At 40.1% G+C, this 15,463-nt stretch overlaps 1 protein-coding gene across 3 annotated transcripts in view; it reads right to left on the bottom strand.

The window, feature by feature from the left end:
• NAV2 (neuron navigator 2) overlaps positions 1 to 15,463 on the bottom strand; it is a 222,954-nt gene that overhangs the window by 106,202 nt on the left and 101,289 nt on the right. For all 3 annotated transcript variants that reach the window (XM_051621396.1, XM_051621397.1, XM_051621398.1), the window contains 2 exons: positions 3,831 to 4,923; positions 1,012 to 1,124 (listed from right to left, as the gene is read on the bottom strand). In XM_051621396.1, coding sequence (XP_051477356.1) covers positions 1,012 to 1,124; positions 3,831 to 4,923 — 1,206 coding nt within the window. The remainder of the gene's footprint in view (positions 1 to 1,011; positions 1,125 to 3,830; positions 4,924 to 15,463) is intronic.

Raw genomic sequence — 15,463 nt, 5'->3', positions numbered from 1 at the left:
TAAAATATTTAATCCATCTATATATAAAATATACAGACAGATAAGCTCATTTATACATTCCTGCATCCCTGTTCCTCATCAATGACTCTGGCTCTTGCTTTTGCCATCGGCATACGTGCACATAGGTATAAATGCAGCATTGACAGAATATGTAATGCAGTATGAAACTAATCCAGTTGTGAAATTTTTAGCCACATGATTTTTCCAAGCAGGACAATCACTTTCAGAACTCACATTAAGCTGGAGGACACCATGACTAAGTAGATTAAAGAAACCTGAAATATTCTACTGATGAGATATACTGCAATAGTTTGCAATAAGCAGTCATACACATTACTGAAACTGGAACAGGAAGACACCTGACTGGGACTTTAGAAACACGTTAAGATCTTCAGTAAAATATGGTTGCGAAAAATTATTTTGCTGTATTGATAAGTTTCAAATTTATTGCTAATTCTCATATACTTCTTACAGTAGCAGGAGACTGCTTCTAATTGCAATCAGTTTCAGCTCGTATATGCTGGACACAGTGAACTGTAGCTAGATCTTGGTCTCCTAGTGCTGCAAAGATCACTTCTCAAACTAATCAGACTCATGTGAGTGAATACTGACATTCCTCCAAACTCATATGTGAGTTCATACATGAACCAAAACATCAAGGAAATCAACTCTCTTCTGTAAGCGCTGAAGCAAAGTTTTAAAAAGTAAAAAAATAAGTATCAAATGTTTGGGAATACTTAGGATGCTTACAATAGCTTAATCCTAAAATCTGCTGCACATGTCCTAGAAAACCTTAAGTACCCAGAATTCCTAACCTGGGGGCACACCAGTGTGCAGACCTCGAGTGCCTAGTGTTCAGACTATTGACACCCTGATTCCATTGCCAAAGATCTGAAAGAAAATAAAGCTTTAGGAATAAAACCAAATTAAATCTCTCCCTGACTTTAAACTTGCTTTATCCCGTTCTTATTTAACCAGACCACAGTCAGCAGGTGATGCTCCAAGACATACCTGAGAGGTCTTCTAGAGCAGGCTGTCCAGTTTTGACATACAGAGCAGAGTCCATGCTGATCCCTCCTGTGCTGGCCTCGGCTGTTACGTTCCCTTCGTTGTCTGTCTGTGATCTGGAAGGCAAAACAAAACAGAGATGTGCAGTCACCCTCCATCAAAGGTACCTCACATAGAACAGCCAGACAACTGCACTCTCCCTCAGCGCCTCTCTCTCCAGAACAGAACAGCAGACTGATTTTACATAATTCATTAATCCCATGTCGAATTACATCCTAGAAATGGAAACAAGCACTCAGCTGTATAAAATAAAAAATTCAAAGATCGGCGTGGCAGCTCTTCAGACAGGGTGTTAAGACACTTGGATTTCCAGCTAATTTTAATGATCAGTAACATCAGTTGACGTGGCTAATCTGATCCTCTCTCATAAAGTCTGTATTGCATGAATACAAAGCAGGTGGTAGGTGATGGCACGTCACACTCCTGTTCATTTCCCTTCAATAACTAGCCATGTCACTCATTTGTATTCTAAATTAAATGTCAGGGTAAAACCAACTTCAAAGTCCAATTTATCATCTGACATGGTGGCTGTCAGGTAATGAAAGGTGATGTCATAAGAACCTACAGTCAGATTTGAGTAATACATCTTGATTAATTTCATTTTATTGGTTGCAGTGTGTTTTGCTGATGGAGCCACATTAGTGAGCTGCTGGAAGTTCTGCTCAAAGGGTAAGTGCTGTACAAAACTGAAGACACAGCAAGGAATTACTACTGCAATATTCTTAATTTCAGTTGACCCTACATGAAATGTAGAACTCATATTGTTTACTTTGTTTCTCGTGTTTACTGTTTCTCATGTTGTTTATTTTGAAAAAAAACAAAACAAACAGTCTGCAGCTGAAAAGTTCAGATTAAAGTAGCCTTAACTAATAGCAGAAAAAACCCTGAGACTTCTACTGCAATGCATTAACAAGTGCATTTTGAAGATTTTAAAAAGTGGCTGGATAGTATATTTACAGTAATGCTCTATGTCTGCCTTGAAAATCAATACAATTTGACTTTTCTCTTTCCTTTTAAAGCAGTAAGATTATACAGTTCAGGTTTTTCTCCTCCAATGCTGAAAAGTAAAGACTGTTTTTTTCAATTTCTCAGCATTTTCTCCAGCTGCTAATAGGTAGTTTCACTACTGGTTTTTGTAAAAAAGTGAAATAAATACTGCCTAGAGTTTATTAGTACGTTTGGATTACAGGAAACATAGGGATTGCATCTGCTTTTACACTTTAGATGATGATATCTATGTTCCAACTAAGATGAACACCTAGTACAGAGCTTTTTATTTTATCTTTTGATAGGTCATTTTAGGGATAAACTTAGCATCCCAAAGCATTACAAACACATTTTTGCACATTACGAAGGATAAATGATAAAGCAATCAGTTTACAATCACTGTTTACTGCTAAATTAAGGATTTAAATAGTACTGACAGTTTTAAACTCAAAACAAATCTCCAGAAACTTCTAGTAGGAGATCTCACCTTCAGGCAAAGATGCAACAACGATGCTGATGCACGAAGATGAATGTGAGAGCAAGAGAAATTTAGAAGAGGTACTAACTAATACAAGCTCTAGACAGGTCCATTTCTCCCAACTGTTTCATTTTCATGTGACTGCATTTCAGAAGGAGACCTGGCATTTTATTCCATACACACAGGGAGAACACTCAAAGGGTCACAAGACTCAAGGGCTGCTCTTCCTATTTGGCATTCCTACATAGGTCTTTAGGTATCCTTCTTCTTCAGGTTAACTCCACTTACATTCACTTTCATTTAAAAAATGTGGCTAACCATTTCTTATGCTACATTGACCAAGAGATCAAAGGCAAAAATGTGTATAGTAGAACTGAAACATGATGGGAGAGGGCGACAAAGATGACCAAAGGGTATGAACAGCATCTCTACAAGTGAAAATGAAACAGGCTAGGACATATGACAGAGGGCTCTCAAATCATGAGCAGCAAGAAGATGACGCAGACACCAACTACTTGCATTACTATCTTCCTCTTGATCTTCCTATTAAAGAATTAAACAGTGTCAAAGGAAATTACGAGATGGCTGTCAAAACTAAAAATCCCACCATCTGACTCAGGTTATGGTCAGGCTGAGGAGCATGCCCTTAGGAAGCTTTGTTATTGATTGCCCTCCTACTACTCTTCCTGATGTATCCTCTACTGCCATTGTCAAACAGAAGATGCTGGACTAGATGGAGGTTAGCTGTGACTCCATAAGGCTGCTCTTATGCTTATCTAATTTAAAGTTAATGAACAGAACAGCAGAGTTTGTGCCTGGCCTTACCTATATTAAGGGATTTTTATTTTTAATTTATTTTTTTAAGATTCCCATTATTGCTTATATTGATACAAGCACTCCACCACTAGTAGCCACGCTGAAGAGAATGGGTGGATCTATGTCACAAACTGGTGTTGCTACAACTTTTGAAGCTCTGATGCATACATCAAATCTAATCCACATGGTACAAGAAAAAGGCAAGAGCAGTACCTGCTCAGGAAGGTGCTAGCAATCTCATCTTAACTGCTAGTAGGGTTGGATATAACAATTATTCATCCTTCTGTCTATCACAGCAACTTATACATCTAAGTCTGATGGCCTGCACAGTTTCTGTATAAATTGCCTCATCTCTTAAAGAAACTCTTCAATAATGTGGCCCTCAACTTGCTGCCACAGCCCTCCCTGAAACACTGTCCAGAATGAAACTGCCTATACATGTGTCATGTTCAAAAGAGCCCACTGAAGAAGTTGTCCATACCTGTACATGAAGGGAGCTACGGTGGCAGTGTTGGGGTGGCTGTATTGCTGCTGGGGATGAGGTAGCTGGACACTCACAGTGTTGCTCCCTGTGGTGTGTGTCGTGGCGGCGGGTCCATTGACAGCTTGGCTGCTGCTGCTGCTGTGGAGGCCTCCTACTCCTTTTCCTTCTGAGGAGGCAAGGCTGGATGAGGAGCTGGAATGCCTGCTGTCCAGCTGAGACTTCTGATGAGAGAGCCCCGAGCCAGCTTTCCCGCTGCGGCTTCTCTCGCCTTCCTTTGCAGGAACGGGGGCACTTGAGGATTTCCCTGTGGTGTTTTTCATTCCTGGTTTTGGTATTCCACTGTGCGAAGGGGCAGAGGCCTCCTTCTTGGCACTATTCAGCTTTCCTCCTTTTGGGATAAAGCTTGCGATCTTGGAGGACTTTTTTGGCATCTCTGTTGTTGCTAGTGTTGTCTGTTCTTCTTTTGGTTCCTCTTTCAGGTCCAGCTTCTCGGTGACAGATGTTCTCTTTGCAACGTCTTTGCTTTTATCCTTTTCTTTCTCTTTCTGTTTATCCTTCTCATTGCCCTTTGGAGAACTTTTCTTAGTAGTTAGAGCCCGGCTAAAAGTCCTTTGTGCAATTCCCTTGAGTGCAATTTTGGGACTACTGGACATGGATCCCGGATTGTTCACATTCTGATTCATGCCATCAATTTCTTCGCTTTCCTCAAAGCTGAGGAGGGTCTCCAGCTTTTCACAACTGTTTTCCCGAGACTCCGGACACTCGAGCGTTGTCCCTCCTGCTTTGGAGCCTCCTTTGCTATTGAAGAGTTTTAGTTTTTCAAGCATGGATTTTTGACTGTTGGGAGTTACTTTGGAGATGTCCAAGGGTGGCTTTGGAGGCTCTGGGACCGGCTGCTTCACGGATAACATGGAAGACGTGGCTGTGTGCTTAACACTGAGGGACTTGCTGCGCCAAGGTTTAATAGCAGAGCTGGGCTGAGGGATGGCTGATGAGTTATTGCAACTAACAGTGCTGCTGCAGCTTTGAACTGAGGATGAGACATTTTCATTCATTCCTGTGGGCTGGGAGGCTGTACTGTCTGCAGGGTCTGGAAAAAAACACAAACAGACAAAAAACAATCTAAAAACCTAACACAGTAGTACCTGATACTAGAGCCAGTCTGAGATTCCTTCTATAATGAAACATTAGGAACTTCACATTATAAACCTTAGAAAGTCAGGCACATATTAATATTTTCAACAGCAGTATCACTTCAAGAAAATAAAAGCCAGTTTTCCTCTCCTACCCAGTAGAACAGCAATGAACTCCTACTATGTAATTTACATTTACTCGTTGTTTCAAGAAAAAAAAACAAACATCTCCTCCAATTCAAACCAAAATGTGTTTTGCCATGTGCTCTCCCTTATGAAGTTCATAATACTTTTTCATTAGCAAAAAAATAGAACTATTTTCTAACTAAGGGTTCCCTCTGCTTTTGGCAAAATACTTGCTGTCCAAGTTTGATTCTTAGAAAAACCTCAAACATATAAAAAACGCAGGAGCAAGGAAAAAATTAAAGCTGAAGTTGTTTCAGTTACTGGGCGGGGGGGGGGGGGGAATGTTGAAATTGTCATATGCAACACATGGGAGAAAACTCCATGTTCAAAAATAAAACCAAGCGTGTCCTTATGCAATGAACCTAAATTAAATATTACCAGAGATCTTAATCCAGCTGTAAGAGAAACTAGTGGCAGTAACTGTACAGCCCTCCCCCCCTCAGAGAAAACAAATCTTCTCTTTAGTTAGTTCCTTTTAATGTTATTTGTCCTTGTTATTAAATCAGTTCAGAGCGTAAAGAGAGCTTGAAAAATCACACTCACCTACCAGTGGCCACTTCTCCTCTGAAGTTTCTGTTTGCAGAGTTTCCTTGCTGGAGACGTTACTCTCTCAATTATCACAAATATGTTTTCTGTTAAACTGCTCATGGTTCCAATTAACTTTTGTCATCTGTGTCTGTTCGCCTGCCCAGCAGCCTGCTGGGGATTAACGGCTCTTACCTATATTTCCCTGCCCTCTAGCAAGAAAGTAAACTATGTATTGAGCTGCATTTTTTTAATTCAAAAATCAACAGCGGCTGAGAGCGTGCGTTTTCGGCAGCAGGAGCAGCCCTGTGAATCCAGCCCTGTAAATCATGAGCTGCTGCAACCACACAGAGGCTGTTTTACTTCACTTTCAGCTGCTCAGTGAAGATACGGCTCTGTTAACCTCCCTCCTCTGATCCAAACCAGATCTACTACAGATTTAAAGCACATACATCTTCCTGACTTAGTGCAGAATCAGGTTTCTAAGAGTATGAGAGACTCCTTGATAATAAACTCAGTCATTTCACATGGTTATGGACAAAGTAGGATAGCAGGGGCTAGTGATCCTTTAAAAATTATTACTGAAGTTAGATTTCTGGGACTCTGTTATTAACCAATAACTGTTGTACTGGCTGGTCTTGCTGGTTCTTTTCCCATGGCAAACTACCCACTTGGAGATGGAAGGAAGCAAGAGCCGGATTAGAGACAGAGAAAGGAACCGCACTTCTTTTAAACTCGTGCCAGTCTCCTGTTTTACTCCAGTACAGAAGGAAAATCAAGCCACCAAATGTCCCAAACAGCAATACCACCTGCTCCTCTACTTCCTCTGCTCAAGGCTGCTAAACTCAACCTGATGGGTTAAGGAGAATTAAGCAGTGACCATGAAGGAGTCATGGTGACTCCCTGCGTGAGGGGAAGTGGAGACCCAGCACCACAGCACCCTGCCCACAGACAGGAGAGATCAAGGAAGGTTACAACTACTTCAGAAGCTGTTGGAAATGTTACTCACTCTGCCTTCCAATGCTGTGCACCATTGCTTTTTCCATCATGCCTCTTACTGTACACTCCTGCTTTATTATTATTTTTATTTCCTGATCCTCCTACCCATCAAAATCTACTTCCCATTGCAGCACTGCACCATTCTCCTTTTGAACCCAAAAGGAAACCCATGGGCTGAGGGACATGCCCAAGGTAAGAGCTACCCAGGCCCAGGACCTCACTGCAAACCTGGCCCTATCTCCAACACTGAGTGAGCTCTTCACACACCGCAGATCAGCTGTGGGAGCAGAAACCAGAGGCAACCCACATCAAAACAGGCTTCCTACCAGCACTACAATGCTTTCCTGGAAGTTAACTGGAACATGTTGGTTCATTTGTGACCTTAAATGCATCCTAACAGCCCAGGTGAGTGCTCCAGTCCATGGACTTTGGGAAAAAACCTCAGCTAGGATCAAGAGAAATGTTGGTTGTCTTTGTTTTTTTTTCTAAATCCAAAAGCATTTATCAACATTTATTTCCCAATAAAATCCAGATTTTTTTATTTATTTCTCCTTTCTTTTAATGTTTTCAGGATTTATTTCTTTTTACTTTTAAATTCTGTTTGTTTGGTCACTGACCAAAACACACTCTTTTCAGTTTGCTTGTTTTTAAACACAGCGTTCGCTTTGTCCCCAACTCCCCCACATACACCCTCCTGTCTGCAACTTCTCTGTGCTTCTGCTGCCAGTGGTGTGGGATGGGTACAATGTCACTCCACTTACAGAGTTGCTGCTCATTTACAGACATGTCAGAGAAATCAGAATTCCTGAACTGAATATACAGGGGCATTAATGTAATTTTCAGAGTCTCTACCTAACATTTTCCAGGAAGTAAAAAGCTGGGTGCTACATATCTGATATCAATGAAAAAATATTTAGAAACTCTTAAATATACATGTCGAGCAGCTGTGCTTTGGTAAAGGAAAAGAAGATGTTTTCTTACACAAGTACAGTGGATTTTGATTCATATTCAGTTCAAATACAGTGAAACTGGAAATTCAAAGTCCTCAAGATTTTGTTACATGGGACCACGTGAGGTTAATGCAAGAAATAAAAGGTTCATTGTAAAAACATATGCATGGAAAATGGCCTCAGCTTAAGAAAACTTTGGTCTTTTTAAGATTCTCCATTTCTTTCTTACAAGCAAGTCTGCTGGCTCTTTTAGTCCCCAGACCAATCTTGGTAAACGAAAGGGGTTCTGCTGCCAGAACAGAGATTCAAATGCTAGCTTTTCTAATGAAGCAGCAACATCAATAGGTGGGTAACACATCAGCATGCAAAGGGGAAAGTTTTATTCAGAGCAGCATAGGCCCTTCTTTCATGAAAAGGAGAGCAGGTTTCATGCATTCGATTAATAAGCTTATTATTTCCCATGTGTTCCTTTGTGAGGGAGATATTTTCTTTCTTCAGCAACCTGCATTAACGAAAACTGACTATAAAAGAAATGTTTTCAAACCCAAGCTACAGCCTACAATAAATAATGATCGCTTTCCTCTTTTCAAAGTCAAATCTTGGCCTGAAATCTATTTTGTTCCTAGCGTTCCTGTTAAAAAAGATGTTGGTGGTCTAGTTCCAATGCCAATAGGCACTGTAGCATGGGTAAATCTGATTTCAGCTGCTCCTGCACAGTCTTTACTGCATCTGCAAATCTATCCATTTGTGAAGGGAAAGAAAAAAATAAAATAAAAGAGTCTGAAGGCTTATGATTTAATTCTTCCACTGAAGTCTTTGAGAGCTTACGTTGTAATAAGGTCAGGAGAAAATATATGCAATTCCTCATCATTTGTCATGCTCACTCTAAGCAAGTGGACTTTGATTTGCTATAACTGAAAACTTTCAAAAACAATCATTATAAGGATGAAAGGCAACACAAAGGATGTTCTCATAGTCTCTTCTTCTTAGAAGGGTCAAGAACTTCACAGCATTTTAATTAATTTTAGAATGAACAAGCTGTCATTTTCTATTTTGCAGCTATGGGAAAAATAAGTAGTTCTCATGAAGAGAAATATCTTTTAGTCCAAGCCCATAGATTAGATAACTGAGTTAAAAGCAAATCCACAACCAAATTCTAATTTAGGAAGTAAAAGCAGATCTGCTCTATGACATTATAGTGTCAAAACTGCAGGAACCACTGCAGCAGTTTCATCATTTCCCAGCTAAAGGAATAGCTGGTGAGACTTGACCCTTCCCATTCACCCACCAGAAGACTCTCCTTCAAAGTCCTACAAATAATAGTCCTACAGAGAAAAGCTTTTAAGTTGAGCTATACTCTTCTTCACCAATGATTTATCACCCTCAGCAAACCCCTGTAGTATGGAAATGCATTTCTGCCAGGAGTCGACTATAAAAATCACAATCTTTCCATAATCCAAACCACAAGCAGGTAGAGCAGAACGTTCCCAACGAGTAACCTGGCACACAGCCCTGTCTCACAATAAGCACAATTCTTTTGGCCCACAGAAGTTTCTATTTCAATTGTAATGCTGTTGACTGGAGAGAACTACAGCTTAGTGGAAGGGACCAGTTAATATCCTGGCTTGGCATAGGAAAGAGGCATGGCCTCCATCTACAAGGAGACTGAAGCTTTGTCTTGTCTCTTCGACTCTGGACCACATGAAAAAGTAAGATAAAAGTTATCTTAAAGCAGAGATTGACAGATAGGGGAATTCTGCACAGACTCAGAAAAACCCAGATAGGAAACATTTTGCTGTGCTGAGGACAAAAACTTCACCAAGTTGAGCAGAATTGGTTCCTTCAACTTCTGTCCCCTGGTTGTCCCTTTAGGGGTGATCTAATTTATTGTAACACAAGAAAAAAATTACCTTTACTCCTTGATAGTTTTCTTTCCTTCCATCATATCTACTTCTTCAAGCTCAGTACTGTAAACTCTGAAGCTTCAATAGCAGGTCCGTGTAATCACAGAAGCATGTGGTCCCTCAGAAAACCCTCACTGAAGCCCGTGGATATGTCAGTAACTAAACTTTCACACTTCTGTAAAGTCCTCTTGGTTCACACAGAGCTCCAGAATACGAAACAACAGTTCTGCTGTTTACTGGTTTCCATCGCCAAGACTCAGCGTTTTTGTTGAGGTGAAGGGAAATAAAAGTGGAGCACAGGCGACCCCTTCCTCATTGTCTTGACATAACTGACTAAGACACTTGAATTCCTTGTTGTTTTTGTTTAGTTACTGTAAAATTCAAAATGCTGTCCACATGACTGCCTAAGAAAGAGGCTGGAGGGACCTCTATCATCACATACCCGTTGGATGATCATAAAAATAATGAAACCAAGTTCACTGTGCCATTCAAAACAAGCCACACTCTCCGTTTAATACTAGACAAATACCATTCTTGTTCATTACTCTCCATTTTGTTCTCATTATTTGTACAATTGAATCCCCTGAGATTTCTCATAACCGAGTTATTCAAAAGCATTAATGAATTCCAGGCAGGGAGCTGCAAAGGAGTCGTTTATTAGACTTTATACGTGGTTGGAGTGGACAATATGTACACTTAGCAGCTATCTCTCCTACAGGTAGGTCGTATGAAATACACCATATACACATTAGAGGCCTGAGAACTGCACTTAGGGAATAAATTGTCCATTGGCCTGTTCTGACTATTTAGTAGTGGCTCCAACGAGGCTTGGAATGACCACAAAATGGAGGCAGATTTTTAACAGAGAAGGGACAGGCAATAGGGAAAAACTATCTAAGAAAGCTCCCACTGATCAGTCAGTATGCCAAGCTAAACTAGTTTTGAACTCAGAAATGCCTCACTCTGCCCAGTGAGAAGTCATACAACTGTCCAGCTGCACACAGTAAAGTGGTGGATGCCAGTGCACTCTCAAATGTGGATATTTCATGTTTAAACAGGGGAGGCAAACCAAACCATACAGAAATACCAACACTTCACCATTATATATATTTATATCAAGATATGAACATATATAAATACATGGAAAACTCCTACATTTTTATATCAAAACCAGCTGACAGACATATTTTACTATTTATAATGGGTCTTCTTAATTTCCTCTCTCTGGTCAGTGAAACTACTCTACACTCCCTGATCCAGCTGTGTTACCCAACCTCTGGTAATAGAAGTGGACAAAAGAGGTTTTAACTTCCCCATTCCCTCATGGAACAGACACCAGGGGAACACTGTCAGGCTGGATATCTTTGTGTGCTTTTGAGCATTTATCAGGTGACCAGACAGGGCCACAGTTTTCTTCAAGAAAGAATAATAGTGTTATGTCAGCAAGACTTAAAAGAAAAAATATTTGTTGAGTCTATTTGATTGTGAGGTGGGAAATCTGTAGCAGTAGATCTTTCCAGCCAGGCCAATGTGCAGGTAACAATTCATGACAGTAATGAAGGGCTGGGCCATGGTTTTATGCTCATCAGCCACTTCAGAGGTTCTCTGGCACCAGTCAAAGATTCTTTAGGTATTTTTGGGTATGGACACGGAACAGGCCAAAGGTTCAGTAGAGAAGCCTCTCTGGAAGGGATCAGAGAGGCTGAATGATGCTTTCACCCAAGATGAGGAGGCTTCTGCAGGCGTGGTAGAAACATGCTGGCACTTACAGATGACTGGGACATAGCACCACCGCTGTTTGCTCTCCTAGGACTGAACAGTGAACTTCCATTTCCATGGCTGTTCTTTTGGCACAATTCACCCAGCAATAGGTTTACAAGAAATAGTAAATATTTATTTTACAAGGAAACATCTAGGAACCGTAAAGGCCATGAAATGCTGGGCCAGCTCTTCAGCTGGTATAAATTAACATGGTTCCATTGCCTCCAATGCAACTATGCAGATGTACACTGGGCAAGAAGTTCCCTCTCAAGGTTACATTTTATTTCAAAGCTCAGGATTTCTATCCTCATGAACTATACAGTTAACACATCATTGGATAATTTCTTTAGGTTGTTTGGTCTTTTTTCCCCCAACACTTTATTTAAATACATTTTTGGCTTGTTTTAGATATTCCTAAAGCTTATACCAACTCTGGCAAAGTTCTGTGGTCTTGTAAAACTCTGCTCCAGCCACAATGAAACCTTCAGCCAGCCTTTGTTTAGGTAAAAGAGGACATATATCTAATGCCAAATTCAGTCAGTTGAACAGTTGTAAAATTAAGCATTAATATTACTTACTGCTTACTTATATCTTGTCCTATAAACATGTCATACTGCTCGTTACATTCTGACAGTCTCTAAGCTGTTTTATGGGCACACACCCAACACAGATATATTGCTAAAGATTCACTAAGATGAGCCAAACTTTCAAAAATATATTCTTAGAGAAATGAAAGGATGCAAGCAACATCCCAGAATCTGTATCTATACATTGCCCAAAGATGAGTATTTTGTTTGACACTAATGACTTTCATGAGGGTCACCTTATGACATAAAGCAGCAACCTTCTGGTTGGGGAATCCAGAGGCATTAATATATTTGGTAGATTGGAGAACTAGATACAGAAGCATTCATATATTTAGTAGATGGAGAAGAACTAGACTGAGCCAATACAATTACATTCATTGAAGTTGACTAAACAGTTCTTTGCTTAGAAAGGAGAAATTAAATGCCTGAATCTAAAACATCAATCAGCTATGGAGTAGTACTGTAGAAAAGAAGCAGGAGGTACAGTAGATCACAACTGCACACCTCTGGGATGTGACACTAAGGAAAAACAAATGCCATTCAGGAATGTATTATGAGTATCATATATAAAAGAAGGAATGCCATTATTCCATCCTTCTCAGCACCAGAGTGAGGCCTCAGGTGGAAGGGCTGCATCCAGCCGTGGCACCCCTCTAAAAGAGACTGACAGATTGGAAAGAGGCCAGAGGATATCATCAGGATATAGAAGAGACTTATCACAACGAACCTAAGAGAAGAAGGTTGAAATAGTAGAGGTTGTTTAGTCTAGAAGAGAGAAGACTGAAGTCTTCAAATATATGAAAACTGTGATAAACAGGATAGAGACCAAGGAAGAGTAACAATATGCTTAATTTTTAGCCAGGCAGAATTCTGTGGTTTTGTTTTTGTTTTTTAAAGCTAGCTTGAGGACCAAACGGGCACTGGAAAGGATACACTTAATGAGATTGTCAAGTCCCTGTCATGAGACATTTCAGAACAGACTAGCAAACACCTCTCAGGTATAGGTATGGTTGATTTTGCTGCAGAGTTGGAGCACAGACTCAACTAGTTACATACAGATGCAATTTTATAAATATTTAATGCACGCTGCAAATCTGCCATAATTCTAAACACAGTCTTTTAAACAGAGTTAAAACCAGAAGGCAGAGTTACACTGCAAAGCTATGACTCAAACTTGTGTAAGAGTATTAGAAGCAGTTTTATACTATGAGACAAATAAAACCCTAGAGATTCCCCCCAGGAAGAAAATACAAACCAAACCACCAGGTTCCCAGGGTATCTTTCAGATTACTCCACACTCCTTCACTTCTGGTTTTATTTCTTTCTCATCAAATTCATGATGACTGTATAATATTCAAGGCAAAATAAATAAGACTGAACACTTGGTAAATACCTTTAGTGCAAATTATATTTAGAAAACTAGATAGGGTTATCCCAGCATCTGCTTTTTGGTAGTGCATGCAGCAGAACCAACTACTCTGCCTCTGTCCATTTAAGGTTATAGATTTGCTGACACAAATTATGTCAACTTACTTTACCATCAGTATGACTTAGAGGGAAAATGGTCAGTCAGTAAAAACAGAATGTCCCTTGACTGCCAGGGCAGGTGAGCACAGAGGCAGCATCCTAAACACTACACAGAACATGCCCTTTCCTTCATACGGGACCTAGATGAAACACTTGAACAGTTTTCCAGGCTGGAATGCCTGAAATTTGTTACATTTTCATTTTCTCACTTTGTTGAGCCAGTCACACAGATTTATAGTTTCCCTGGGAAATTCTGAATATGTGGGTAAATTTGTTACAAACCTTGGGGACTCAGGCCTCTTTAAAAAAAACCAAACAACAAAACACCAACAAACAAACAAACCCTCTTCCACTTTTGGAGTCCTTTTTATCTTAGTGACCATTGCACAGTCTTATCCACTCAACACTTCAAAAGTAAACATTAGATTCTTTTGGGTTTCTAAAGAAAGAGAAACTACAAATAAAACTACAAGCAAGATGGATGTAGGAGTGAAACTAAACTGCTCCAAAAAGCCAAACGAAGGAAAGTTTTTCTAAATCTCTACTAACACAATTTTCACCCATGAAGAAAGCTGTAACTGCCAAAAAAAATAATTAAAATAATAATAATTTAAAAACAGTCTTTTACTTAGTGCTATCTGTTGCAGGAGCCAACAGTTTCATTCTGTAAAATCACTTCCCAGCTTTCTGCCATCCATGCACTACGATGACCTTTTGAACAGTCCAGGAGGACATCACAAGAGGTTTTCAGATTGGTTTACAGAAAGAGTCCCCACTGGGCTCTCCAAAAAGCCCCCATTGTTACTTCAAGATAGTTTATGAACATGACAGAAATCAACTACAGACCCTCATGAACCTCAAAAGCTGGAGTTTATCAGTGCAACAACAAGAAAACAACTTTCCTCAGTGCTTAAAACCCAAGAAGCTGACCAGCACAGGCTGTGCAGTAAGCCACCCAGGTGCATGATCAAATCTAGAGGTCTTGCTTTTATTTTAACTTCTCTTATTCAGCCAGACAATCCTACCTAACAACATCTTCTGCCTGATTATGAACATGGACCAAACCACAGAGGACAACTGCTATTTTAGGCTCAAAGAGATTGATCTACCAACTCTGGAGTGTTACTGTTGCCTTCTACAGTTGAATGAAAATTTAATAAGGTGGTTATGGGTTGTACACAAATGGAGGCAGTATGGATTTGGGACAGTAACATTTCTTTCTTTAATTTTTTTTCTTTCAGTAATTTGAAAAGAGTTCACACCAGCCCAGACTGGCTATTAACATGCCCAGCACTGAAACATTCACACTGCAACTGACAACTTGACCATCACCACATAGAAACAGCTAATGGTTTTGTTTGCTTTAAAATAACACTTGTTATCCTGATCATCTCAACCATTAAATATTGAAAGGAAGGGCTTTTTCTTTGGCCAGGAAAAGGAGGTGGTGAGGCAGCACTGAGCACTGCAATAACATGCCCATGTATGTAGCTTCCACTTGGAAAACACTGACTGCTCAGTAGCCCTTTGCCAGCCCTGAGTCAAGCTGGCTCAGTGCCACAGGACTTGAATCCAGCATCTCAGCTCCCCTGCCATAGCTGTCATGGTAACTCTGCCTGTACCTGCAGCCAAAAAAAGCCTTTGCTGTCACATTCAGGCTTCTACGCTGAGTGCTATTGTAAATGGGTAAAAAAAAATAAAAATAAAAAAATAACTCTCTAACAGGAATTTCTATTGTGCTTCACAAGTCTCAGAACTCTCTTTTCACCACTTTTCTTGTTGTTGTTTTTTTTTTAAAGTTGTTATACTACTATTTGGCACAAAAGGAAAAGCCTGGGTTTTGTCTCAGTTTCTTATTATTGATTTATTTGGAGTGGAAAAACTGCACGAGGTGAAGCAGAACATAAGGGTTCCAGTGAGGAAGCTTGTGCAACATCACTTGACCATCCTGGACTTGGTAGAGGGGTCAAACCCCATCACTCAGAACGTCAGGTGTTTGATCCGATTTTATGTGCACCAACAGTAAAAGATTACCCTGTGAACAAACTGTGGATAACC

This window comes from Apus apus, chromosome 5, assembly GCF_020740795.1.
Source record: "Apus apus isolate bApuApu2 chromosome 5, bApuApu2.pri.cur, whole genome shotgun sequence".
NCBI lineage: Eukaryota > Metazoa > Chordata > Aves > Apodiformes > Apodidae > Apus > Apus apus.
Note: the sequence above shows the minus strand (reverse complement) of the source record. Positions and strands in the feature narration are given on the sequence as shown.